We start from the raw sequence: 26,990 nt of genomic DNA on the forward strand, positions 1-26,990 counted from the left end.
TGAAAATAAATCCTGTGTGTATTTTAACCACAAATGCAAAACATGAACATCCACCCTGTTTCAGCAATAGTTCTCTCTCTGCCAACCAATACTTTCACCATGAGGTAATTAGTTTCAACCAACTCAACAAGATTACCCTCTGACAATCCTTGTAATGTAAATAAATAAATTAAGCAAAGTTTAAGATGAAAGCTGAATGTATTGGTTTTGAGGCTTTTCTCTCACCGGTTATTGTGTGAAATTTAATCTGACACTTGATTCCCTAGGCTCGTGATTGATTGACAGCTTTGGACAGTTGTGCCAAGGGGACAAATTGCATTAGGTGATGTTTTGATAGGCACTATACCGTCAACTTCTCAGGTTATCACCATAACAATGAGAAATCTGAAAAACAAAGATCATTCAAGGCGGCTCCATGCAAAAACTCTGAGGATTACCAGATGTGTCCAGACACAAGAACCAGAGAAAACCCATCAAAATGTCCCCGCTGGAAGAAGAGGGTGAAGCACTGTGTTGGCAATGCTTCACAGAATAAAACCACAATGTCAACTAAATAAAACACATGATAAAATTGTGATTAAGCCCTCAAACTAATTGGCATGCAAAGAAACAGCTAATATATAACTATTCCAGAGATGGGGACCATTGAACAATGACATTGTTGGTTTGTGAATCAGAAGATCGAAGATGATGCGTGTAGAGGTCTCTCTCCCATGTCCTGTTTCAGGTTCCACTGATGAGACAAGCACAAACCCATACCAGACATGGGCCAAGCTAAGTATTTTTGCAGCAACTATTTGTCTGCAGTGCTTGGCACTTCTTAGGTACCAAAAGTGTGAGCCAATTTATTTTCTTTACACAGCACTTACATCACCTATACTTTCAGTGATATATGACATTTTCAGTGCGTACTGAGTTAAATTATTCACAAACAGAATGGGAATATATAAAATGTATTTATTCCATCAATTGTCACTAATGGTGAATGTACACTAGATAGCGGTAAATTGCCTCGTGCCGCTTAGGCCGCCCAGTGTGACTCGCTTGTGGGCGTGCTGGCAGCATATAGCAGCATGTTCGATTGTGTCAGGAATTCAGCATAGCAAGTTTGTATGAAGGTCGGGTTATTAAATGGATACATAGTTCAATAGTAATATCCTCTAAAACGCTCTGGTGACAAACAAACTTTGCTGCCCTGTTTCCAATTGTCCACATGGCTAGGAGAACCAATTCAAGTAAGTAAATGAATTTTAGAAAATTTTTTAAAAAAATGATTATTATCTAACTACCTACAGTGCAGGCTAACTCAAATGAGCTGCTAAATGTGCTAGCTAGTTGGCTAGCTAGCTATCTAGCAAACTTCACATACTGTATAGACAGCTAGCTAAGTGAATGAAATATCAGGCTGCTGCTCTGCAGGATGTTTCAAGGATGGGGTCCAACAACGCAGCAAGAGGCAATCCGTGTGCGGGAGATCTTCACCTCCTACTTCTTCGAAGAGGGTGCTGTTCCCTGGCAACACCATAGACTACACTATCCACAACCAAAGGCTCTTTTAAGAGCCATTCACATTGCAATAAGAGTATTCTTCCATTTACTTAACTATGTCAACTGCAGTTATTCAATTCCCAGTTTCTCTCCTTTTGATTTCTAATTCTCAGGTGAGGGTGCTGTTTAGGTAAGGGTGTGATGTCTGTACAAAAACAAAACAGGCTATTATAAATCACCCATATTGAAAAAAATGTTGAACAATTAGACACCCTATAACCCACACACATGTATCAATCTGATTGATGGATAGTGTTGTGCAGGCTCAGGTGTATAACTGTGGCTCCTTCCACCTTCAAAGAATAGGCAAGAGGACCAACCATGGTAAGACACTTCATTATTTCTATAACTACGCTATATTGTTTGTCCTCGCGTGTCCGTTCATGTTTTTCAGCATAAAGTACTCTGCAGCCACTTAGTGTGGACACCAGTGAGGTCACACACAGTTTCCTGTTGAACACTGACTCTTTAACTACCTTATTTTCTCAATAACTCTCTCTCCTTTACTTCATCCCTCTCTCCTCTTCTCCCTAAATCCTCTAGGTTATATCAGCTGTGTCGGTGAACCCCTCCCGAATCTGAACTGGATGACACATAGAGGACACAGCGTGATCAGAGGTGAGAGGTCACTTGGTCAGGTCAACAGGAAGTATTATTAAAGAGATGCTTGACATTGAAATACAGAGAGATGGAGTAGTCCCAGAGTTAATGATCCAAGGTCAGTTTTGCATTTCACCTCCTGATGATTATGATAACTAACAACGTTAGAATAAAAAATAAAAACAAGTCTTAAACATGCTCTCTCTCTCCATCTGTCTCTCGTCTGCAGATACGTTTTGATGTGAGAGAGGATGCCAACCCCCATTCCCATCATCGCCACCTCACCCACTCTTAAGATAACCTTCGGGCTGACTAGAGACACTATTATATAATTGTGATGAAATGAGAAAATATTTGAGTTGCACTGATTCATTAACCATATGCTGCCTTCCCTGCTCCTAAGTTCATAACTCTTTCCCTTTGTCTTTTACACCTCTCGCCACCTTTCTTCCTGTGCATTATAATGCACAACAGATGTGCATTGAAGTACAGATTGAATTTGTATTTGTAATATTACAATTATATTTGTAATGCATGTATTTATAACCCTTTGATAATGCACTTTCAATAAAGTGTTTCACATTCTCTACTGGTTAAAATGAGGTCTCATTTGATTTAATACTATACCTATCCTGTTTATCAGATCAATGCAGATGAAGGGCATCAGATATTGAGATGAACCAGTTTTAGAGTATTTACATGATGATTAGGAAGTGTAGTGTAATGTTAAATTATATTTCCATATATGATTTACAAATCAGCCTTTAAGTAGTTAAATCATGTTTCTAGTCTAATGCATAGTTACAATGTGTAACCATTGATGTCCCAGGACCAAGATTGGTAAACACTGCTGAAGTGTATAATTGTAATACATACATGCAGACACAGCATCATACAAAGACTGGAATGTGATACTCCTGGTATTGGATATGAGTGAAAAATAATCTGTCTTTTATACCTGAACTGCACTTTTATTTGCCAAGGTAGAGTACATGGTCAGTGAATATATTAAATGTACAGGCTACAATGTGGGGATCTCATGCATGGTAATAAATACATGTATATACGACTTGCATCCTTGGCACAAAGTTATATTATACTATACTCAATCCATAGGCTTCATTAATGTCATTCAGACTGTTGTGAAGTTGATACAACTGGCTATGATAGCTGAGGTTCATAGCTAGGTTCTGAACTAATATGTATATCAAACGTTTGGGTCCATACACAGATCAGCTAGATAGCTAGCTACACATCCATAGGCATACAGGTATTTTTTATAATCCACTGCATAATAAGCAAGAACATAGCTAGCTGCGTTATTTCATCTATCTGCATTGCATGGCAAATATCAGCAAAGCAAGCTTACAAAATTGTACATTCAATTTGCAGTAAACGCTTTAGCTAGCTAGATTCTTTACATCCACTGTTTCACAAGACGACAGCCTGGTTTGCTGGTTGTTTCAGGAGTCCCTAAAAACAAACCAGAATTACAATTTCATACACATGTCAGACCACCCATAAAGCTAGCCAGCTAGCTGGTTAATGTTAGCTAGTCAGCTAGCTTGCTAAATCGCGATTTTCGTAAGTTAACTTCATGATTAAAAAATATGCATAATCGTTTGTCTCTACATTAACTAACATATTCCTCTCAACAGTATTTTTTGGGGGGCATGATTCGTTATAATCACTTACATTTGCTTCCATCCTAGTATTTTTGTCAGCCATCTTCCCTGAAGAGTCTCCTGCCTTGGGTCGCACAGCTTCAAATTCGTCATGGAAACCGCTCAATATGATTGGTCATCGCTCAGCGGACGCCGCTGGTGATTTTCACAAAGTTGGTAAAAGTTGTAACTTTTTCGCCACCTTCGCACCGCCCTCTCCGCTTTCCTTCCATTGAAATGAATGGGGAAACGGTGTTTCACCGCGCGGCATCCTGTGCTAGTGTATCATGCCCGTAAAAGAGAACCAAGGGAAGTCATGCTTTTTATTGGATAAACGGTCGTTTGAAAGTTCAAAATTCATTCTAAATGTACAAATATGAAAGAAAATAACATTCTACCACATTGATAGACTTAATAATAAAAAGACAACCATGATCTTGAGGAGTAAGAACATTAACCAAAGAACAGGAGGTTGGGTTCCAGAGTGTGATAGGAGGAGGTAGGAGGAGAGGGTAGGGGGTAGGAGAGAATAGGGTAGAGGTAGGAGGAGAGGGTAGGGGATAGGAGAGAATAGTGTAGAGGTAGGAGGGGAGGGTAGGGGATAGGGAGAGAATAGTGTAGAGGTAGGAGGAGAGGGTAGGGGTTAGGAGAGAATAGGGTAGAGGTAGGAGGAGAGGGTAGGGGGTAGGAGAGAATAGTGTAGAGGTAGGAGGAGAGGGTAGGGGTTAGGAGAGAATAGTGTAGAGGTAGGAGGAGAGGGTAGGGGGTAGGAGAGAATAGTGTAGAGGTAGGAGGAGAGGGTAGGGGTTAGGAGAGAATAGTGTAGAGGTAGGAGGAGAGGGTAGGGGTAGGAGAGAATAGGGTAGAGGTAGGAGGAGAGGGTAGGGGTTAGGAGAGAATAGGGTAGAGGTAGGAGGAGAGGGTAGGGGTTAGGAGAGAATAGTGTAGAGGTAGGAGGAGAGGGTAGGGGTAGGAGAGAATAGGGTAGAGGTAGGAGGAGAGGGTAGGGGTTAGGAGAGAATAGGGTAGAGGTAGGAGGAGAGGGTAGGGGATGGGGGGGAGAGGGTAGAGGTAGGAGGAGAGGGTAGGGGTTAGGAGAGAATAGTGTAGAGGTAGGAGGAGAGGGTAGGGGGTAGGAGGTAGGAGAGGATAGTGTAGAGGTAGGAGAGGGTAGGGGGTTAGGAGAGGATAGGGGTAGGGGTAGGAGAGGAGGGAAGGGATTTAGGGGAGTAGAGGGTAGGGTACAGGGGTGGGAGAAGACGGGTACAGGGGGTAGGGGTATAGGAGAGGGTACAGAGGTGGGAGGAGAAGGGGTACAGGGGTGGGAGGAGATGGTAGAGGGTATACTGTAGGCAGGGGCGAGCATAGAGTATGGGGTTGTCACTATCCCTCTTATCACTGTCCCAGCTCCAGGAAGTTGGCCATGGGGTCGTCTTCCCTGGAGCGTTTCATCCTGAAGGCCTCCATCTCCTCCTCCGTTGGCTCCTTGATCTCCTGCAGGCTGTTGTACTTCCTCTTCCTCTCATCCACCTTCATCATCTCCTCTACCTGCTTCAGACGCACGTCCTCTGCAGCCAGGGCCTGGGGCGAGAGGGAGGTAGGGGGTAAGGGGGAGGTAGGAGGATGAGAGTGTACTGACATGTACATAAACACACAGGCACGGACACATATCAAAGCAAAGAAGTCAAAGTTCACCTTGTTCAGTTTCTGTTTCTTCTTCTCCTCATCTTCCTCCTCAGAGTCGCTGCTGTCTGAGCCGCGCTTCTTCTTCTTCTGCTTCTTTTTCTTCTTCTTCTTCTCTTTAAGTTTCTCCCTGTGCATCTCCAGTAGAGTCTTAGGCTCCTTCTCTTCCTCCTGCTCAAGTCCCTCCTCAAACGGAACACAGGCCGAGGAGCTCTATAGGGGGAGATACCTGTCAATCATCTCATCCGGGTAAAAAAAACTTGAGTGTTTATAATTGACTACGGAAATCACATTACCCAAGGCTCAAACATGACTGATGATTAGTGGAATACCGACCGTAGTTTTGATGCCAGCCTCGCCTGTGCAGTAGCTCTGTTTGACCATGGAGTGGCAGCACTTAAAGCCCCAGCAGCCTTCTCTCCAGTATGACCCCCAGATACACTGCAAAGCAAAAACCCAGAAACCCCTGTAAGTATGCATATCTGAATAGATGCTACTGTACAACCTTAATACTGTCCTTTACTCTTTTTTAGTTGGCACAGTTCTTGAACACTCCAATTGTTATTGTCTGACAAAGTCCTTCTAAAAACACCAGCACTGTGCTCCTCCACAAGAGGGTCGTTCAAGAACACTCCAAAGGTTCCTGTCTAACCGGAGACTGTTCTGACTGCACTCATCTCTACGGGGTTAGTCTGTTCTAGACGCCTCACCGCGTGGTTCTGGATGAGTACGTCCTCTTCGTATTTGGAGCGTGCCACAGCCTTCTCCTGTCCCTTCAGCACGGCACCGTGACGACTGTACTCCACGTAGTCCTCAGTCTGGGCCAGCAGCAGCTCTCTGGGGGGGGCGTCCAGGTGCTCCTCACCCCCGTACTGAGACACAGTCAGAACACACAGGAGTAACAGTCAGAACACACAGGAGTAACAGTCAGTACACACAGGAGTAACAGTCAGTACACACAGGAGTAACAGTCAGTACACACAGGAGTAACAGTCAGTACACACAGGAGTAACAGTCAGTACACACAGGAGTAACAGTCAGTACACACAGGAGTAACAGTCAGTACACACAGGAGTAACAGTCAGTACACACAGGAGTAACAGTCAGTACACACAGGAGTAACAGTCAGTACACACAGGAGTAACAGTCAGTACACACAGGAGTAACAGTCAGTACACACAGGAGTAACAGTCAGTACACACAGGAGTAACAGTCAGTACACACAGGAGTAACAGTCAGTACACACAGGAGTAACAGTCAGTACACACAGGAGTAACAGTCAGTACACACAGGAGTAACAGTCAGTACACACAGGAGTAACAGTCAGTACACACAGGAGTAACAGTCAGTACACACAGGAGTAACAGTCAGTACACACAGGAGTAACAGTCAGTACACACAGGAGTAACAGTCAGTACACACAGGAGTAACAGTCAGTACACACAGGAGTAACAGTCAGTACACACAGGAGTAACAGTCAGTACACACAGGAGTAACAGTCAGTACACACAGGAGTAACAGTCAGTACACACAGGAGTAACAGTCAGTACACACAGGAGTAACAGTCAGTACACACAGGAGTAACAGTCAGTACACACAGGAGTAACAGTCAGTACACACAGGAGTAACAGTCAGTACACACAGGAGTAACAGTCAGTACACACAGGAGTAACAGTCAGAACACACAGGAGTAACAGTCAGTACACACAGGAGTAACAGTCAGTACACACAGGAGTAACAGTCAGTACACACAGGAGTAACAGTCAGAACACACAGGAGTAACAGTTTTTCAATAGGACCATCAACAAACAAACAAGAATGAAACAGTTATACCATTAACTAATGTATGACAGGGTTGGGGGTCAATTCCAATTTCATTTGAAATTCCAATTTAATTCACTCAAAGCGAATAATTTACATTGAATTCAATTTCAACTATCTTTAAGTTATAGAATTGAATTAGACTTGTTTGGACTGTTTGAATTGGAATTGTGAAAACATTTAATCTTTGGAATTGAAATTCAATATTTGTACATTTCCCAGTTAAAGGAATTAATGTACTTAGTATCAAAAATGGACAGTAGGATTTGTTTTTAATTATTTAAGCTTACATTTTTGGGGATAATATTGAATTGGGAATTTAATTATTGAATGAATTATTGGAATTGACCTAACATTGGAATTATTATTTTTTTTTTTACCTTTATTTAACTAGGCAAGTCAGTTAAGAACAAATTCTTATTTACAATGACGGCCTAGGAACAGTGGGTTAACTGCCTTGTTCAAGGGTAGCACGACAGATTTGTACCTTGTCAGCTCGCGGATTCGATCTTGCAACCTTTCGGTTACTAGTCCAACGCTCTAACCACTAGGCTACGCTGTCACCCCAAATTTATTTATCTCAATTTAAAGACTGACCTGGAATTAGAATTTAATTAAATAGAATTTACAAGGAGGGGGAATTGAATAAGTAGAATTAATCCAAACCCTGCTGTATGAGGAACTTGAAATCATGTTTATTACATTGATGACACTTTTATGGGGTTCACAACTTTCTGCATGCAGTTTATCTACATTGAAAATGAGGCTGGATTGTAGTGTATTTATTCTGTACCTTATCCAGGATAGTCTCCTTCTGTTTGTCCTTGAAATCCTCCTTCTTGACCTTGAAGGACTGGTGCAGCAGCTCCAGCTTGGTGGGGTCGGCTTGGAGGTGCACCTCAGAGCCCTTATCATAGGCCTCCCATGCAAAGACTGGAGAGATGGAGGAGATGAGAGGGGAGGAAGTATGTTTAGTTCCATACAATCTCTTTGCTAGACTAACTATGAAGAATACTGGCATTAGGATGCTCTCTCTATGGATACCATTTTATGAGCCTAATAGATGAGAAGTGGGGAAATATGGGAGAAAATATGAACAAATATGGTTTAATATGAAGATACACTAGATGACCAAAAGTATGTGGACACCTGCTCGTCGAACATCTCATTCCAAAATCACTGGCATTCATATGGAGTTGGTCCCCCCTTTTGCTGCTATAAAAGCCTCCACTCTTCTGGGAAGGCTTTCCACTAGATGTTGTAACGCATTTCCACTGCTCCAGAGTCCAACGTTGGTGAGCTTTACACCACTCGATGCTTGGCTTGCGCATGGTGATCTTAGGCTTGTGTGCGGTTGCTCGGCCATGGAAACCCATTTCATGAAGCTCCCGACGAACAGTTCTTGTGCTGACGTTGCTTCCAGAGGCAGTTTGGAACTCAGTAGTAAGTATTGCAACCAAGGACAGACTATTTTTACGTACTACATGCTTCAGCACTCTGCGGTCCCGTTCTGTGAGCTCGTGTGGCCTACCACTTCATGACTGAGCCGTTGTTGCTCCTAGACGTTTCCACTTCTTAATAACAGCACTTACAGTTGACCGGGGCAGCTCTAGCAGGGCAGAAATTTAACGAACTGACTTGTTGGAAAGGTGGCATCCTATGACGGCTCTTCAGTAAGACCATTCTACTGCCAATGTTTGTCTATGGAGATTGCTTGGCTGTGTGCTGAATTTTATACACCTGTCAGCAACGGGTGTGGCTGAAATAGCCGAATTCACATGTTTTAAGGGGTGTCCGCATACTTTTGCATATATAGTGTATGTAGAAACTGATTGTCCAATAGAAATACCTCGATATAACTTAATTTTTGACGAAAATGTGTCAGTTTGTCACTTTGACGAGGTTGGATTAAAAACATGTTCAGTTACTTAAAGGGATAATTCTGGATTTGTGCAATGAAGCCCTTTATCTACTTCCCCAGAGTCAGATTAACTTGTGGATACCATTTTTGTCTATACGTGCAGTTTGAAGTTGCTAACTAGCGTTAGCTCAATGACTGGATGTCTACGGGAACAGCTAGCATGACGCTAGTTAACATTGGCTCTCGAAACTACCTCTAGACCTCCTTCATAATGGACACAGATAATAAAAATGGTATCAACAAGTTCATCTGACTCTGGGGAAGTAGATAAAGGGCTTAATTGCCAAAATTCAGGAAGTATCCCTTTAAGACATTGGCTCAAGTCTAGGTTGTGCCTTTAGAAATCGAGAAAATTAACAACTATGGAAGAATTTGCCCCTTGGTCTGCCGAGTATGCTTTGCAAGCGTTCCCGGACGTCTTGCGATGTTGGGTCTCTGTGTTTAGAACCTCAGAGAAAGCCCTGTTGGGTTGTTGGCAGGAAAGAGAGACTGACTCACGCTGTGTCTGAGCCATGGTTACGGTGTCTCCAGAGTAACGTACAAAGTTGTCTCCTGCGAACCCCACACTGCCAAATAAACAGGACACAGACAGACACACATTTAGGAAGACAGTTAGGAGATCTCTCAGTGACGACAAAGCATTCTTTCAGACACATCCCAAAGACACAGTGAAAGAAAATATAAGCATTTTCACTTCAGCATTCATGACATGTATTTAGTGATTTGGAACATGTAATTACAAAATCATAACACATGGTTTAAGACTCATGATATGTAATTAGAGATTCATGACATGAAGTTAGACTGTTAGTTATAGGAATAGTAACCTAGTGTTCAGACACCATGCCAGTGTTCTGATAGGGGTTTTACTCATGGGGGGTCATTAGCTAAATAGTGCCGAGAGATTAGTGCTTGTTAAGGTCGGTTCGGTTTTGATTATTAAACAATAATACCGACTTTTCATTTCTCACATTAAATGCACTATGCATTATGTGGGTTTAATTCTGTAACAACACAGAATAAAGTCCCCTGATGGTAGTGACTGCTCATTACTGCTTATCACTTATTAACCATCATTTACTCACATACATTTTTTTTTTTTTAAATGAAATATGTTAGTAAACCTTTATTTAACTAGGCAAGTCAGTTAAGAACAAATTCTTATTTACTACCGACGGCCTACCCCGGCCAAACCCTAACCCGGACGACGCTGGGCTAATTGTGCGCCGCCCTATGGGACTCCCAATCACGGCCGGTAGTGATACAGCCTGGAATCGAACCAGGGTCTGTAGTGACGCCTCTAGCACTGAGATGCAGTGCCTTCGACCGCTGCGCCACTCGGGAGCCCCCAGAGTTGTTGTGTATATTACATTTTATTTTAAGACTTTATTATTTAATTCCAAGTCATCATCGCATTGATCTCACACACACAAAAAAAGAACTAAATGGTATTCAAATAGTTTAACCAACTTTTGTCAATTTCTTTTAAACTGAAAAAATAACCTACATGTTGGTTAGTCGCTCAGCACTATAGTTAAAGGAACTGTAACCTACTCTTCAGGAACCATGCCAGTGTTCTGGTAGGGGTTCTCTCTCATGGCTCGAGTCTTGGGGTCGTAGTAAGCCGAGTCTGGATCCAGATTTCTCAAGTACTACGGGGCGCAAAGTACACAAACGCATAAGTTAACAAATACTTCTTCATCAAAACTTGTCATAATTACAAATGTGTAACTTCTATGGGTGATGAGGGGAAAAACAGATTGAGATGCCCAATGTAGGAAGGCTCACAAAACATTTATGACTGGACTCACCTTAGCGATGTCTTCTCTGATACGCAGGTTTCTGACTGTGATTCGTCTCTTGGAGTCAAAGTTCTGTCCCGGCATGTCGATGTCATCAGCGTACTTATCTTCATCCTCATCCTCACTGTTTTGCTCCTGTGTGCGTTCGCCATCATCCCACTTTCTTGAGGAGCTCTACAGGAAACAGAGAAGAGTATATCAACACACACCACCAGAAAACTGACAAGCATATAGCATGCATTTACCTACTAGATTGATATTAACCAATCAACCAAATGCATTTTATTTCATTTTGGATAAAGTGCCAATGACCAATATTTAATGCAGTATTTGCAGTCTTCAGCAACATATTTAGTGTGTAGAATAATAAGTGGTATTCAACACAGCTATGTGAGAAAATCTGATGGCTTACTGCTTGGTCCGTGAGTTTCCCTGAAGCCAACTCCTCATGGAGTTTCTGAGATTTCAGTGTTTGTTTGGCCTGGTCTACTTTGGCGTACTCCTCCACAATACGCATGTGATCCTCAGGGTCGTAGCCGTTCCAGCGGTCCCTCTTCCCATCGTAGTCCAGATCCAGAGAGATCTGGCTGTGTTCGTCGGGGGCCATGCCGTTACCTGTGAACTTTGCCCCCACCTTTCTGGGCCGCTGGAAAGGGGTAAGGATAGGGATGGATGAATGGATAGATATATATATGGATAGGTAGATAGATGTGGAGCATCATCATTGATTCCAAACCAAGCACATAATACTCTGGCTACATCCAAACAGAACCCTATTCCCTATATAGTACACTACTTTTATAAAGGCAATAGGATGCCACTTGGGTTGCAGACAATAAAACTAAATGTGGTAAGCACCTCCAAGCAGTCCTTCTTCTTGTGTGTCATGGCACCGCAGTTATCACAAGCTCCCTTCCTGAACTTGGTGCTGATGGCTTTCTGCAGAGAGATACAGGGTCAGGGATCAGGCATACGTTTAAGGATTTAGAACGGAAGACAACTGAATTATGCCTTAACTCAGCTCGTGGCTTTAACTGCTACATGCACATCAGTATTTATTGTAGTTAAGGCTTTACAATGGAAGACAGCTGAATCACAACACTGAATCTGCTCACCTCTTGCACCCCTCTCTTGTACCACTCCTCGATGGAGGAGAACTGTTGTTGCCTCTCCTCCTGGGGCCTCTGGTGCTTTAAGGTGGGTCTCTTAGAGGGGTCGATGTACCAGGGCACTGAGGAGATGTACTGGGGAATGTGAGGGTTGATGTCCCTGGAAACAAAAGGAAGAACAATTAGTCAGCACACTATGCTTCCACAAAAGGAGAACCCACTGGCCCGCTGGTTTCTTCTGTGTGGAATGGTATGACTAGCTAGCCCAAAGTACTGGAAAACAGAGAGGATTCTCGCTCTTTATATACAAACAGACGACAGAGAGACGATGAGGTCCAGTTCTGGGCTGTGTGTGTGACCACTCTGATGTGAACTGGTCCAGCTAATTTTACTTACTTTCCCTCTTCATCTACCTCAGCAGGAGCATTTCCCAGTTTTCTCTGTTCCTCTAACTCCTTCTTCTTCCTCCAATCCTCTCTGGTCATCTTCTTGGGTTCTTCCAGACCCACCACCCCATCGGCGCTGGTCGCAGCCGTCGCTGCCTCTTCTTCCTCCGGCATGATTACTGTGATGGGGTCACCGGCTGGGAGTGCACACGACACAAAGCTGGATCAGTCACCTAGCTACTATTAAACGAATACGTGGCTTTCATAAAATGATGCAGATTTATGTAGGGATACGGGGCTGATGGTGTAGCTAGCTGGCTTTAAGTTATTGACAAAAACAAAGGTTTCCAACACGCTGGCAGGCTGGTTAGCTAACTTTGGTGCATCCCTATGTATAATTCAAGTAAGCGACGAAGGTCTGACAAAAATAGACCATACAACTCACTCTGATCAAATGCATGTTTTTCTTACCTTGACAGGATCACCAAAATTAGATACGTTTAGAGACGTAGACTGGAATCGTGGCTTTCGTGACTTGTGTTTACAACATGAACGTCGCCATTTCACAAACCAGGAAGTGACGTCATACACTGGCAGAGAGGAAGAGGAACGTCGGCCTCTCTCCGCGGCTGGCGTATTTTCCCCGGCCAAGGAAGGACTTTTTGTATTGAGGTCGAATTTGGTCAACCAAAACATGAATGCCTTATTTACTACGTGAGGTTTATTTGACCGAGTAGAAGTTTCGTATTTTTTAAGTTGTTACATTTGTACCGCTATAAGTACAACACGTGACTCCCCGGCAACTTTGAGAGAAAACACTTTATATCGGCGTTGTCCCTGGATGGCTATGCATATTCATGATATGAGGCTATAGTAGCATAGCGTTTCTCCCCATTGAATACAGGCGGTTGACGTCAACAACCTTAATCGAATACTAAAATATGCATGCATTACAGTGAGATGTTTCCACCAATAAAAAGAAAGGATAGGCGGGAGCTAGACAGCACGTCCTGTCGCTTCGTGGACAACGACTCCCATTGTTCGGGCGGAGAGATATGCATCTTGTCAGTATATCTATCATCGTTGCGCTGAGCCAGTTGTATGACCATGACTTGTTCGCCACCGACAGGAACGTTTATGACACGTGTCCTTTGATTCATTTCATAGTCATTGTAAAATAAGTTCATCAGTAAATATTCTTTCAAAAGTGGACAACTGGTGAGTGATTTAAAAAAAATGACAAGAACAACATTTTCTATTGTAAAACTTTACTTATAATATTTATTATACACAAAGGAGTACAGTACAGTTCAGTTCATGAGTCTTCTCTACATGGCATCAATAAACATATCCCCCGTTTCTTCAGAAAATCTATGGTTGTGTTTCAGCTCTCTAAAAAAAACAGGAGGGGCCAGAGAACTCTTGGAAGTAGACCTGTTGGCATAAACATCATCACAGAACACACAATGGAAAAAATAAAACAAAAACATTAGAAAAAAAGATAATATTGGTTTGAGAAATACAAAACTAGCCAAAAAAAAAAAACATATTTATCTGCCCCAGATGTCAAGAGTGAGGCAGAAAGATTTGTTGTTGACACATTGATGGGCAAGCCATGTAAAAATGGTAGTGCTTCTGTTTGGGAATTCAGTACATAATTTTCTCATTTAGTTGATATGTGTTGGACCCAATTGATTATTTTAAAAGGCTGAATATTCAGGATTGTAAGGCCAATTGTCTAGTGATTCTCATAGTTGACATTCTAATTCTAAACATCAATTTAACCAATTCTAAAATTCATGAAAATGTAGCAAAGTGTTCTCATTTCAAAAACGTTGGATGAGACTCATGGGAAGGATTGTTATTTCATGGAATTTAACATAACCAGCAACCAATCAAACTGGACCCGTGTGTTTTGTGCGTTGGAAGTGTGCTGCTACATGTTTGAATGCAAAACATATACAGCAGAACATTACACAAAAGTTATGAACTGAAAGTCTCAGAACAACCTTTCTAAAATGTACAGATGTTTCAGGACACTTCACAGCTTCAGAGTGATGGATAAACCACCCTGTTGGAAAAGCTGCCCGATGAATCAACATTACTTATGACAGAGAACATGAGACATTCTGCTTGGCTCTTCAGTTAACTGACTTTTAGTGATGCAAGCAACCAGCCTTCCAGCCAGACGATGAAGAGTCTATACTAAGGGTTTTTTGTTAAAATGTTTACAGCACCACAACACTCAATTCAGAGGTATAAAACTCTACTTTAAAAAGTCTAAAAGCACTGTTCTTTAGGCCATGAGTTAATACATGACTAGTATTGCTTGATTCTATAACAGCAGACATGTGCGTGCACTCAAACATACATCACTTTCACTCACAATATACATTGTGTCATCTCCCAAACAGACAATAGACATTCTCCTGCCAGATGTGACATGTGAATGACCTTTAATGATGGAATCATAGAACTAGAATGTGTTTCATTTCCTTCTAATTCTGTGGATGGAACAGTAACACAAGCCATAAAGTGAGGTCAAAACATTGATGTGCGCACAACTAACAGGAGTGATGTTCTGAACTCTTGGAATGTTTCTGTTTGTCCAGCCATAAACATCTTAATGTAATGAACAAACAATCTGGGATCTTAAATCAGGGATTTTGAGAGTTTTATCAACAATCTTTTACAGTAGACAAAAAGGGATTTCTTTACCGTTCACAAGAGATGCACTTTAGATTTCAACATTGGGTTGATTTGTAACAATGTTATAAGTCCAAACCAGTAGTTGGTTATGGCTTTTTAAAATCAGTGATCATTGAGAGCATATCGTTGATTATTCTTGATAACTGGTCGAGCTCCTAAATCTAACACCATGGCTACACCGGACTAGACGCCATGACACACAGGTTAAAATAACAAAACCAACTGTGATCCAACTATATTCATTTGGGCCAGGTTGAAACACACGTGAAACATTCATGGACAATAAGCTAGATAGCTGTTGTTAGCGGTTTGTCCTGGGAGATGAACATTGGGTTGTTATTTTACCTGATCATTTTGTAAAAAGAAAAGAAAATGTAACCTTTATTTAACTAGGCAAGTCAGTTAAGAACAATTTCTTATTTACAATGACGGCCTACACCGGCCAAACCTGGACAATGCTGGGCCAATTGCGCGCCACCCTATGGGACTCCCAATCACGGCCGGTTGTAATACAGCTTGGATTCAAACCAGGGGGTCTGTAGTGACGCCTCTAGCACTGAGATGCAGTGCCTTAGACCGCTGAGCCACTCAGGAGCCCATGCGTGTGGTCCCATTCTTAGCTGTGTGTCGCTCCATTCCAACGAATAATCCACAGATAAAAAGGGAAACCAAGCTATCTTTGATTAATATCTCCAGGTTTCTCCTTTCAAGCAACCATGTTGGGTTGTATCTTCATGAAAACCAAAAAGGATATGAGAGATGTGGGACTTACAGCGCATCGAGTGTCTCAAATATAACCAAGTTGTATTTTAGAGTTAGGAATCAAAGAGGTTAGTTGACGTGTGTGAGCAGTGTGGATGAAATGATTGAATAACATGTATTTGTACATTTATTTTGCAACATGGCCGGTGTAGGCAGGGTGTGGCTGAGTGAGGTTGGCCATCCTTTTTTGTTTTCCAATTGTAAAAAAAAGCAAGAACAAAAATGTAAACAACTTTTTTGAGAGGAAGAAAAACAGCACCAGACACTAATAACATATCAACAGAAGGACCAGAGGCTGACCGGAGCAGTCCTCCCAGCCCCTTAGCACCACTTCCTATCCCTTACACAACGTTAGTCCAGTCCAGTCCACACTGTGCTATGCTGTGCTGTGCTGGGGATAGGAAGGCTATGCAGTACGAACACAAAGGCAGCTTCGTATTTCACTTGGTACCACCAGGACAATCTCTCTCTCTCTGTCTCTCTCTGTCTTTCTCTGTCTCTCATTGTCTGTCCATCTGAATGTCACTCTAGTGAGATGAGAGCTAGAGAAACAGTATTTTTGTAGAGATGGATAGATCTAAGAAGGAATGGAAGACACAAGGGGGAGGGATGTAAACGGAGTTCATTTCTCTTCGTCCTCCACCCTCCCCCACTCCTCCTCCTCTCCCTCTACCTCCCCCTCATCGTCTGGCTCCTCCTCCATGTAGTCCCCCCAGGTATCATACACATCTCCCCCTTCCTCCTCCTCCTCTCCTAGTCCGCCCTCATACTGCTCATCTTCTTCTTCCTCCTCCTCATCCTCAAATACCTCCATCGCCTCTTCTTCCTCCTCGTCCTCTCCTTCCTCCTCCTCCTCCTCTTCCTCTCCTTCTTCCTCCTCCACGTCCTCTTCTATTCCACCCACCTGTCCGTCTTCCAGCTCTCCATCCTCCTCCTCTTTCTCGTCCTTGTAGGAGGAGGGGGGAGAAGGAGGGGAGAAGTGCAGTATTTGACTATCAGACATGTAGGGACTGCTAGGTGGTCCGTATGAGAAAGTGTTGGAGGACTGGGAGGTGTTGAGGAACAGGCTCCCTGTAGGGGGCAGTAGCGAGTCCTGTGCCAGGCCTGGGGCAACCGTGGAGGAGATAGAACCAGCAGTGGTGGAACCAGGCCTGGGTGTGACCAGACCCTGGGGGTGGGTGAGGAGGTGAGGGAGAGGCATGCCCCCAGGAGGTACGTACTCCCTGATCTCCCCTGGTTCCAGGGGCTCGGGTCCACAGGGGTCGTGATCGTTGCAGGCGAGTCGCCCGTCTATCTTAGAGATGAAGAGCAAGCCCTCACGGTGCTGCTTGCAGAAGGAGCTGGGACACATCTCACAGAAGGAGGCCGCCTCATGACCGCAGATGTCACACTGGTGCCAGGGGCACTCCCAACGGCCTTAGAATAGACACAGAATCACTGCTACAACAGAGATCATCAGACACATTCATGTAGTACAGATCCTTACGCTCCTTCAGGAAACTCCAGCTTTGAGGATTGAACAAAAGCTAAAACTACTAGTACAATTTCTTTCCTTCTCCGATGTACTAAATCAATCTGACCCACTGGGCACAATCTGGTTGAATCAACATTGTTTCAGCGTCATTTATTAGCGTATTGTGACGTGGAATCTATGGATAAAATACATTGGATTTGAAAAAAGTAGTCAATGAAAAAATGTTTTCAGGGTGACATTTCATCCACAGGATTATGTCATCATGGTAACCACATTTCAACTTAGACAAACCTTGTATAAAATATGTTGAATTTGTACCTTTAAAACAACGTCAGTTCTTCAACGTTATATCAACTATCCAAAGAAAAAAAACTATAGGCTCGGCAGCACCTCCTACTGGAGAATTGTTTCATCTACAGCTACCCTTTGGTCTCTCATCCAGGGTTTTAACCAAACCCAGCTATGTTGTTTGTTACTGACTATTACCAATGTGCTATCGTGAGAATGATCTTAGAAAGATCTCCACTTAAAAACAAAATCGATTCACTGTTGCTATTGAAGTCATTCCAAACGGTAGGTTTAACAGAGCAAATTAAATGTGACCATTATTTATCTATTTAGGCCTACATAGCATTAGGGAAGTCATCAACAGATATTGTTTAAATTCAATCAAGGATTCAACTAAAAATAGACAATACAAAAGGCATAGCGTTTCAAGCCCTGGTTGATTTAATATTTAATGATATTTAGTGATGATGAATTGTGTTTGGTTGTCAACGCAACCAAATTTCAACATTTGAAGGAGATGTACAGTGCATTCGGAAAGTATTACAGCCTTATTCTACAATTTATTAAATTAATCTACACACAATACCCCATAACGACAAAGCAAAAACTGTTTTTTATTTAGCAACTGTATAAAACAAATTAAAATGAAATACCTTATTTACATATGTATTCAGATCCTTTGCTATGAGACTCGAAATAGAGCTCAGGTGCATCCTGTTTCCATTGATCATCCTTGAGATGTTTCTACAACTTGATTGGAGTCCACCTGTGGTAAATTCAAGTGACTGGACATGATTTGGAAAGGCACTTACCTGTCCATATAAGGCCTCACAGTTGACAGTGCATGTCAATGCCATAACCAAGCCATGAGGTTGAAGGAATTGTCCTTAGAGCTCCATGACAGGATTGTGTTGAGGCACAGATCTGGGGAAGGGGACCAAAAAATGTCTGCAGCATTGAAGGTCCCCAAAAACACAGTGGCCTCCATCATTCTTAAATGGAAGAAGTTTGGAACCACCAAGACTCTTCCTAGACCTGGCCGCCAGCCAAACTAAGCAATCAGGGGAGAAGGGCCTTGGTTAGGGAGGTGACCAAGAACCCGATGGTCACTGTGACAGAGATCCAGAGTTCCTCTGTGGAGATGGGAGAACTCTTTCTCTGCAACACTCCACCAATCAGGCCTTTATGGTAGAGTGGCCAGACGGAAGCCACTTCTCAGGAAAAGGAACATGACAGCCTGCTTGGCATTTCCCAAAAGGCACCTAAATGACTCTCAGACCATGAGAAACAAGATTCTCTGGTCTGATGAAACCAAGATTGAAACCTTTGTCCTGAATGCCAAGTGTCACGTCTGGAGGACGGTGAAGCATGGTGGTGGCAGAATCATTCTGTGGGTATGTTTTTCAGCGGCAGGGACTGGGAGACTAGTCAGGATCGAGGGAAGATGAACTGAGCAAAGTACAGAGAGCTCCTTGATGAAAACCTGCTCCAGAGCACTCAGGACCTCAGACTGGGGCGAAGGTTCACCTTCCAACAGGATAACGACCCTAAGCACACAGCTAAGACAACGCTGGAGTGGTGTCGGAACAATTCTCTGAATGTCCTTGAGTGGCCCAGCCAGAGCCCGGACTTGAAACCGATCGAACATCTCTGGAGAGACCTGAAAATAGCTGTGCAGCATCGCTCCCATCCAACCTGACGCAGCTTGAGAGGATCTGCAGAGAAGAATGGGAGAAACTCCCCAAATACAGGTGTGCCAAGCTTGTAGCATCATACCCAAGAAGACTCGAGGCTGAGCTTGAGAGGATCTGCAGAGAAGAACCGGAGAAACTCCCCAAATATAGGTGCGCCAAGCTTGTAGCATCATACCCAAGAAGACTCGAGGCTAAGCTTGAGAGGATCTGCAGAAGGGTCTAAATACTTATGGAGATGTGATATCAGTTTTTTATTTGTAATACATTGCACTGTTTTTGCTTTGTCATTATGGGGTATTGTGTGTAGATTGAGGATTTCTATTTATTTAATACATTTTAGAATAAGGCTGTAACGCCACGAAATGTGGAAAAAGTCAAGGGGTCTAAATTTCCAATTGCACTGTATCTTCTGCTTGGATAGCTCTATCTGTGCCACTGTAACGCGGGTCGTCTAATGGGGACCAAGAAGCGGCGTGTGACGTGCTCACATTCACTTTTATTTAACTTACAAACAACAAACGACCGAAAACAGTCCCGTCAGGTGCAACATACACAAAACAGGAAACAACCACCCACAAAACACAGGAAAAACACCCCTACTAAATAGGACCTTCAATTAGAGGCAACGAGAAACAGCTGCCTCCAATTGAAGGTCAACCCAAGAAACTTAAAACATAGAAATAGACACACTAGAACAAACATAGAAATATACTAACATAGAACATAAACCAAAAACCCCGAAACACATAAAACAAACACCCCCTGCCACGCCCTGACCAAAGTACAATAACAAATAACCCCCTTTACTGGTCAGGACGTGACAGCCACTGATTTAGTCTGGCTCTAATTCCAGTTTGTCTAGAAATTAACAGTTGAAATGTTGGATTCACGTCTCCATCTCAACCAAAAATCTAAGTTAAAGAATTAAACCAGACTGTCTGTGGCTCAGATGGAACTATCCAAGCAGAAGATAAATCTCCTTCAAATGTTGATATTTGGTTGCATTGACAACCAAACACAATTTAATATTAGGCCTAGTTTTGTAACACAGTATAGCCTAAGGTTAAAGACATGCTCCGGTAAGTATTTTTTAAACCTCACACTTTGGGCTGGATGTGTCAATGTGTAGTTCATACATGCATAATCTATTAATTAGCCATGAAATCCCTAGCTTGAAAGCAACTGTTTTCTGGAAGCTGTGCAGTGCCATTTTCCCTACATTTACCCTCACTTGGGCCAGCCCCCTAGCAATTCGAGTCTCAGCCAATTATCTCCAGCCCCTCGCCATTGGGGTGACAGACAGCGAGACCCAGATACAGTAGAACGAGAGAACAATGACATGGTGCACATATCTGCACATTTGAAACATAGTACGCAATTTTTGGGGACCACTTTCGGACCGTGGGCGCTACTTTCAAAAACTACTGGCTAAAAATGAGTCAAAAGTTCCGGAGAATCTCTTTAAGGCTAATGTAAAACAAATACAAAAATTCTACCTTAAAATGAGTAACACATTCATGGCCACATTTTACTGTAACTAATATCTTCTTATGTAATCATATAAAGCATGCATGTTCCAGGTAGCACGCATAGGTCATCGCAGGTCTGTGGAGATCTTCACAACACCTGTAGTAAACTGATCAGAATCTCAAAAAGCATTGGTCACAGCACTATATACTTTTAATGGAATCTTAACTGGAATCCAGGTAATTTGGTTGTGCTATTAGATGAAGCACAGTGATAACACAATAATCTGTTGTATAAATAAACAACATATCTGACATTTGAACTTTCTGGGCTTTTAAATGGTTGAAAGTGCAATGATAGACATTTGGGTGACAACTCAACCAAAACCCAGACATTGTTTTTCTATTGGAATTCGATTTAGATGGTTGAAAGCATAGTGATAGTTTGACATGTATGTAATTCTGTCCTTGAGCTGTTCTTGTTCTGTATTATGTCATGTTTCATGTTTTGTGTGGACTCCAGGAAGAGTAGCTGCTGCTTCTGCAACAGCTAATGGGGATCCTAATAAAATACCAAATTGGAAATTCAACTAACGTTTGGCTGTCTTTTTGAGTGGGTGACTGTGTTTTTGAGTGGGTGACTGTCTTTTTGAGTGGGTGACTGTCTTTTTGAGTGGGTGACTGTGTTTTTGAGTGGGTGACTGTCTTTTTGAGTGGGTGACTGTCTTTTTGAGTGGGTGACTGTGTTTTTGAGTGGGTGACTGTCTTTTTGAATGGGTGACTGTGTTTTTGAGTGGGTGACTGTCTTTTTGAGTGGGTGACTGTCTTTTTGAGTGGGTGAATATAGTCGGTTGTAATCTCATTGATCCAACATTTCAACCATATATTACCCAATTATTCATGTTGAAATTATGCTGTGTGCCCAGTGGGAAGTTACCCCCCCATGTCCAAATCCCTTGCTGATGAATTATAAGGACAAAAGAATCTACAGACAACCTCTTAGGCAAGTCCCATTCATAATCACACATAATATAACAGCCATTTTGGGTCAAAGAGCCTTCATGGGGAGGTGGTTTCTCACCCCTTCACTCACCTGCAGGTCTCTTGGCCAGGTTGAGACAGTCTGCGTGGTAGACCTTGGGACATCCTGGCTTCTTACAGGACACGATCTGTCCTCCGTCCCCACAGCTGAAACACTCGTCCTCCCTCTCCTTCGTCACCTCCAGCTGAGGCTTCCTCTTCACCAGAACCTTCTTCTTGCCCTCCTTTAGTTCCCTTCCTTCCCGTGCTTTAGACGGCTGGTTCTGGGAGACAGACACATGCACACACAGGCCATTACTTTAGACTGCTATATTCACCAGTCTGCCTTTAGACTGCTATATTCACCAGTCTACCTTTAGACTGCTATATTCACCAGTCTACCTTTAGACTGCTATATTCCCCAGTCTGCCTTTAGACTGCTATATTCACCAGTCTACCTTTAGACTGCTATATTCACCAGTCTGCCTTTAGACTGCTATATTCACCAGTCTACCTTTAGACTGCTATATTCCCCAGTCTGCCTTTAGACTGCTATATTCACCAGTCTACCTTTAGACTGCTATATTCACCAGTCTGCCTTTAGACTGCTATATTCACCAGTCTACCTTTAGACTGCTATATTCCCCAGTCTGCCTTTAGACTGCTATATTCCACCGTCTACCTTTAGACTGCTATATTCACCAGTCTACCTTTAGACTGCTATATTCCCCAGTCTACCTTTAGACTGCTATATTCACCAGTCTACCTTTAGACTGCTATATTCACCAGTCTACCTTTAGACTGCTATATTCACCAGTCTACATTTAGACTGCTATATTCCCCAGTCTACCTTTAGACTGCTATATTCACCAGTCTACCTTTAGACTGCTATATTCCCAGTCTACCTTTAGACTGCTATATTCACCAGTCTACCTTTAGACTGCTATATTCACCAGTCTACCTTTAGACTGCTATATTCACCAGTCTGCCTTTAGACTGCTATATTCCCCAGTCTGCCTTTAGACTGCTATATTCACCAGTCTACCTTTAGACTGCTATATTCCCCAGTCTACATTTAGACTGCTATATTCCCCAGTCTACATTTAGACTGCTATATTCCCCAGTCTACATTTAGACTGCTATATTCCCCAGTCTTCCTTTAGACTGCTATATTCCCCAGTCTACATTTAGACTGCTATATTCCCCAGTCTACATTTAGACTGCTATATTCCCCAGTCTTCCTTTAGACTGCTATATTCCCCAGTCTACCTTTAGACTGCTATATTCCCCAGTCTACCTTTAGACTGCTATATTCCCCAGTCTACATTTAGACTGCTATATTCCCCAGTCTACCTTTAGACTGCTATATTCACCAGTCTACCTTTAGACTGCTATATTCACCAGTCTACCTTTAGACTGCTATATTCCCCAGTCTACCTTTAGACTGCTATATTCCCCAGTCTACCTTTAGACTGCTATATTCCCAGTCTACCTTTAGACTGCTATATTCCCCAGTCTACCTTTAGACTGCTATATTCCCCAGTCTACCTTTAGACTGCTATATTCCCCAGCCTACCTTTAGACTGCTATATTCACCAGTCTACCTTTAGACTGCTATATTCACCAGTCTGCCTTTAGACTGCTATATTCCCCAGTCTACCTTTAGACTGCTATATTCCCCAGTCTACCTTTAGACTGCTATATTCACCAGTCTACCTTTAGACTGCTATATTCCCCAGTCTACCTTTAGACTGCTATATTCCCCAGTCTACATTTAGACTGCTATATTCCCCAGTCTGCCTTTAGACTGCTATATTCCTCAGTCTACCTTTAGACTGCTATATTCCCCAGTCTACCTTTAGACTGCTATATTCCCCAGTCTGCCTTTAGACTGCTATATTCCCCAGTCTACATTTAGACTGCTATATTCCCCAGTCTGCCTTTAGACTGCTATATTCCCCAGTCTGCCTTTAGACTGCTATATTCCCCAGTCTACCTTTAGACTGCTATATTCACCAGTCTACCTTTAGACTGCTATATTCACCAGTTTGCCTTTACTTTTTATAGTATAACTCATCTTCATCACACAGTAAACAACTAAAAGCACTTACTTTACATTTCTCTAGATAAGAGTGTCTAGTAGACAAGTCAAATTTGAATTCAAATGTTTTGCATGTTGACATTCGTCACTCTCAGAGCCTTACCTTTGGTCGGACCCCCAGGAACCCGGAGCAGTTGGACGCTCCACATTTACACACCGTCTTCCCGTTACCAAGACACTCCAGGTTGTAGTTGAAGGTCAGCTCCACACCTGTTCAGAAATAAAAACACACAGCCAGGTTCTGTACAGGTAGCTTGATTCCTATTCTAATTAAGCAAACAGATTTGATATCATAGTCCATAATTAAGGAACAATTAGGTTTGTTTCTTATGTCGTGCTTTTCGCAGTTACCTTCTGAATCTTTACAAATTACAAAGACACTTTTGGTCACTAGCCCTAGTGCCTGAAGTGGAGTTAGTTACAGAAACGGAACCAGGCTCCAGGAGTTAGTTACAGAAACGGAACCAGGCTCCAGGAGTTAGTTACAGAAATGGAACCAGGCTCCAGGAGTTAGTTACAGAAATGGACCCAGAATCCAGGAGTTAGTTACAGAGATGGTACCAGGATCCAGGAGTTAGTTTCAGAAATGGGACCAGGCTCCAGGAGTTAGTTAGAGAAATGGAACCAGGGTCCAGGAGTTAGTTACAGAAATGGAACCAGGCTCCAGGAGTTAGTTACAGAAATGGAACCAGGCTCCAGGAGTTAGTTACAGAAATGGGACCAGGCTCCAGGAGTTAGTTACAGAAATGGAACCAGGCTCCAGGAGTTAGTTAGAGAAATGGAACCAGGGTCCAGGAGTTAGTTACAGAAATGGGACCAGGCTCCAGGAGTTAGTTTCAGAAATGGAACCAGGGTCCAGGAGTTAGTTACAGAAATGGGACCAGGCTCCAGGAGTTAGTTTCAGAAATGGAACCAGGGTCCAGGAGTTAGTTACAGAAATGGAACCAGGCTCCAGGATTTAGTTACAGAAATGGGACCAGGCTCCAGGAGTTAGTTACAGAAATGGAACCAGGCTCCAGTAGGTTTGTTGGTACTTCCACTGACCTTTGGGGATGTCCTCCAGGGCAAAGAGCCCCACCCTGGTGTCTCCGTTTACCGTCCACTTCTGGGTCTCACAGTTGGGCTGGCAGCAGTGATTCATGAACCTCGCCTGGTTCCCCTTGGGCCCAGCATCTATGATCCGGTCCTTGTCCAGCGTGAGCATGTAGAAGTTACAGATGTCGTTCTCTTGAGCATGTTTGATCCTGGCTCTACACTCCTCCTCGTCTATCACCTCCCCCACGTACTCATTCACAAATGCACCCTAAGAGAGAGGGAGGAGAGCACAGACTCAGGTTATAATCCAGCTGATACACAACACCTTTTACATCCCAGACACAGCGGTATGGAGGCTAAATATACTATTGTATGCCCACATCTTAAAACAGACACAAACAAAGAACAATCGGGTGAAAAGGGCCGTGGAATTGATTTCAATTGGAAATACTTGATTTATCCCACAAGAGGCAATTATGTAGGCAGCAGCGCAGATCCGTAGCAGGGACAAGGCGGAATGGTTCTCTAAACAGAAACACAAGAGGAACTGTTTTGAGTTGTAGTTTGATGCACTAGTCTGTACCTTCTTGATGTCGGAGACACCCCGTAGCCCCCAGCCTCGTGACAAGGTCCTGAAGATCTCCACCTGGGTGTACTGTCTCTTGGTGTAACTCTGGTTCAGACACCTCTCCCCTGCCAGACACACCTGAGGGTGGCACTCATACATCAACATGCGGTTGATACACTCCGAGTCCATACCACACGGGTTCTCATCAGACGCCTTGCAGTTACAGCGCGGCACCTCCGATAGGTCCGCCGTGATGATCTGGACCTTGCCGATTGGTCGGTTCACCTGAGAGGAAGAATAAGCGGATGCAATTCAGACTTCTGTGTGAATTATGCATAGATCTCAAAGAGAGATTTGAGTGAAAATACTGAGGTACTATTCAATCTTCAAACATGAGAGAAGCTGTAGCAGGACAAATCAAATAGGGACCAAAGACAGGGACAGACAGGGGATGCAAGGCAGTACCTTGATGTGTCTGTAGGGAGGAGGTTTAAAGGGGCAGTACCTTGAGGTGTCTATAGGGAGGAGGTTTAAAGGGGCAGTACCTTGATGTGTCTGTAGGGAGGAGGTTTAAAGGGGCAGTACCTTGAGGTGTCTGTAGGGAGGAGGTTTAAAGAGGCAGTACCTTGATGTGTCTGTAGGGAGGAGGTTTAAAGGGGCAGTACCTTGATGTGTCTGTAGGGAGGATGTTTAAAGGGGCAGTACCTTGAGGTGTCTGTAGGGAGGAGGTTTAAAGGGACAGTACCTTGATGTGTCTGTAGGGAGGAGGTTTAAAGGGGCAGTACCTTGAGGTGTCTGTAGGGAGGAGGTTTAAAGGGGCAGTACCTTGATGTGTCTGTAGGGAGGAGGTTTAAAGGGACAGTACCTTGATGTGTCTGTAGGGAGGAGGTTTAAAGAGACAGTACCCTGATGTGTCTGTAGGGAGGAGGTTTAAAGGGACAGTACCTTGATGTGTCTGTAGGGAGGAGGTTTAAAGAGACAGTACCTTGATGTGTCTGTAGGGAGGAGGTTTAAAGGGGCAGTACCTTGATGTGTCTGCAGGGAGGAGGTTTAAAGGGACAGTACCTTGATGTGTCTGTAGGGAGGAGGTTTAAAGGGACAGTACCTTGATGTGTCTGTAGGGAGGAGGTTTCTTGTCATTCCTCCTGTCCTCCTGAAGCTGTCTCATCTCCTTCTCATCCTGAAGCGCTTTGAACCGCTCAGCTGCTTCACTCAGAGCTGAGAGGAAACGGAAGTTAGCATTATCAACTAGCTAATACATCTCAAATTGCAAACTTTCAGCCCTGCCATGTGGTACCTGGAAACATCTCTATTGTTTAAGACTTGAAGGAAACATTTA

At 43.1% G+C, this 26,990-nt stretch overlaps 2 protein-coding genes and 1 long non-coding RNA gene across 5 annotated transcripts in view; 1 reads left to right on the top strand and 2 right to left on the bottom strand.

The window, feature by feature from the left end:
- Positions 1-1,079: 1,079 nt before the first annotated feature.
- Positions 1,080-2,747, top strand: LOC106604198 (uncharacterized). 2 transcript variants are annotated; one of them, XR_006769819.1, is made up of 3 exons: positions 1,080-1,235; positions 1,405-2,166; positions 2,378-2,747. It is a non-coding gene; the product is annotated as an uncharacterized lncRNA (long non-coding RNA). The 2 variants fall into 2 exon arrangements; XR_006769818.1 differs by having other exon boundaries at positions 1,083-1,235; positions 1,420-2,166.
- A 2,140-nt stretch (positions 2,748-4,887) lies between these two features.
- LOC106604197 (pre-mRNA-splicing factor SLU7) lies at positions 4,888-13,297 on the bottom strand. Its single transcript, XM_014198629.2, has 13 exons — positions 13,006-13,297; positions 12,545-12,731; positions 12,155-12,308; positions 11,898-11,978; positions 11,452-11,685; positions 11,049-11,213; positions 10,792-10,889; positions 9,736-9,803; positions 8,110-8,249; positions 6,206-6,367; positions 5,832-5,936; positions 5,508-5,708; positions 4,888-5,393 (listed from the first exon to the last, which is right to left on the bottom strand). The coding sequence occupies exons 2-13, from the start codon at positions 12,706-12,708 to the stop codon at positions 5,208-5,210; spliced, it is 1,758 nt and encodes a 585-aa protein (XP_014054104.1). The 5' UTR covers positions 12,709-12,731; positions 13,006-13,297; the 3' UTR covers positions 4,888-5,207.
- A 488-nt stretch (positions 13,298-13,785) lies between these two features.
- Positions 13,786-26,990, bottom strand: part of LOC106604211 (histone-lysine N-methyltransferase, H3 lysine-36 specific-like) — a 37,568-nt gene continuing 24,363 nt past the window's right edge. For both annotated transcript variants that reach the window (XM_014198656.2, XM_014198655.2), the window contains exons 15-20: positions 26,757-26,869; positions 25,667-25,936; positions 25,093-25,351; positions 24,152-24,258; positions 22,021-22,231; positions 13,786-17,421 (exon numbers count right to left, since the gene is read on the bottom strand). In XM_014198656.2, the coding sequence (XP_014054131.1) occupies positions 16,628-17,421; positions 22,021-22,231; positions 24,152-24,258; positions 25,093-25,351; positions 25,667-25,936; positions 26,757-26,869 (1,754 nt within the window). In that variant the 3' untranslated portion in view covers positions 13,786-16,627. The remainder of the gene's footprint in view (positions 17,422-22,020; positions 22,232-24,151; positions 24,259-25,092; positions 25,352-25,666; positions 25,937-26,756; positions 26,870-26,990) is intronic.

The sequence above is a fragment of the Salmo salar genome, chromosome ssa05, assembly GCF_905237065.1.
Source record: "Salmo salar chromosome ssa05, Ssal_v3.1, whole genome shotgun sequence".
NCBI classification, from domain to species: Eukaryota; Metazoa; Chordata; class Actinopteri; order Salmoniformes; family Salmonidae; genus Salmo; species Salmo salar.

Coding starts and splice junctions, on each gene's coding strand:
- LOC106604197 (XM_014198629.2), bottom strand. CDS start 12,708: ATGCCGGAGGAAGAAGAGGCAGCGACGGCTGCGACCAGCGCCGATGGG. Junction 12,309..12,544: donor GAGGTAGATGAAGAGGGAAA/GTAAGTAAAATT, acceptor TTTTGTTTCCAG/GGACATCAACCCTCACATTC. Junction 9,804..10,791: donor ACTGGCATGGTTCCTGAAGA/GTAGGTTACAGT, acceptor TTTATTTGGCAG/TGTGGGGTTCGCAGGAGACA.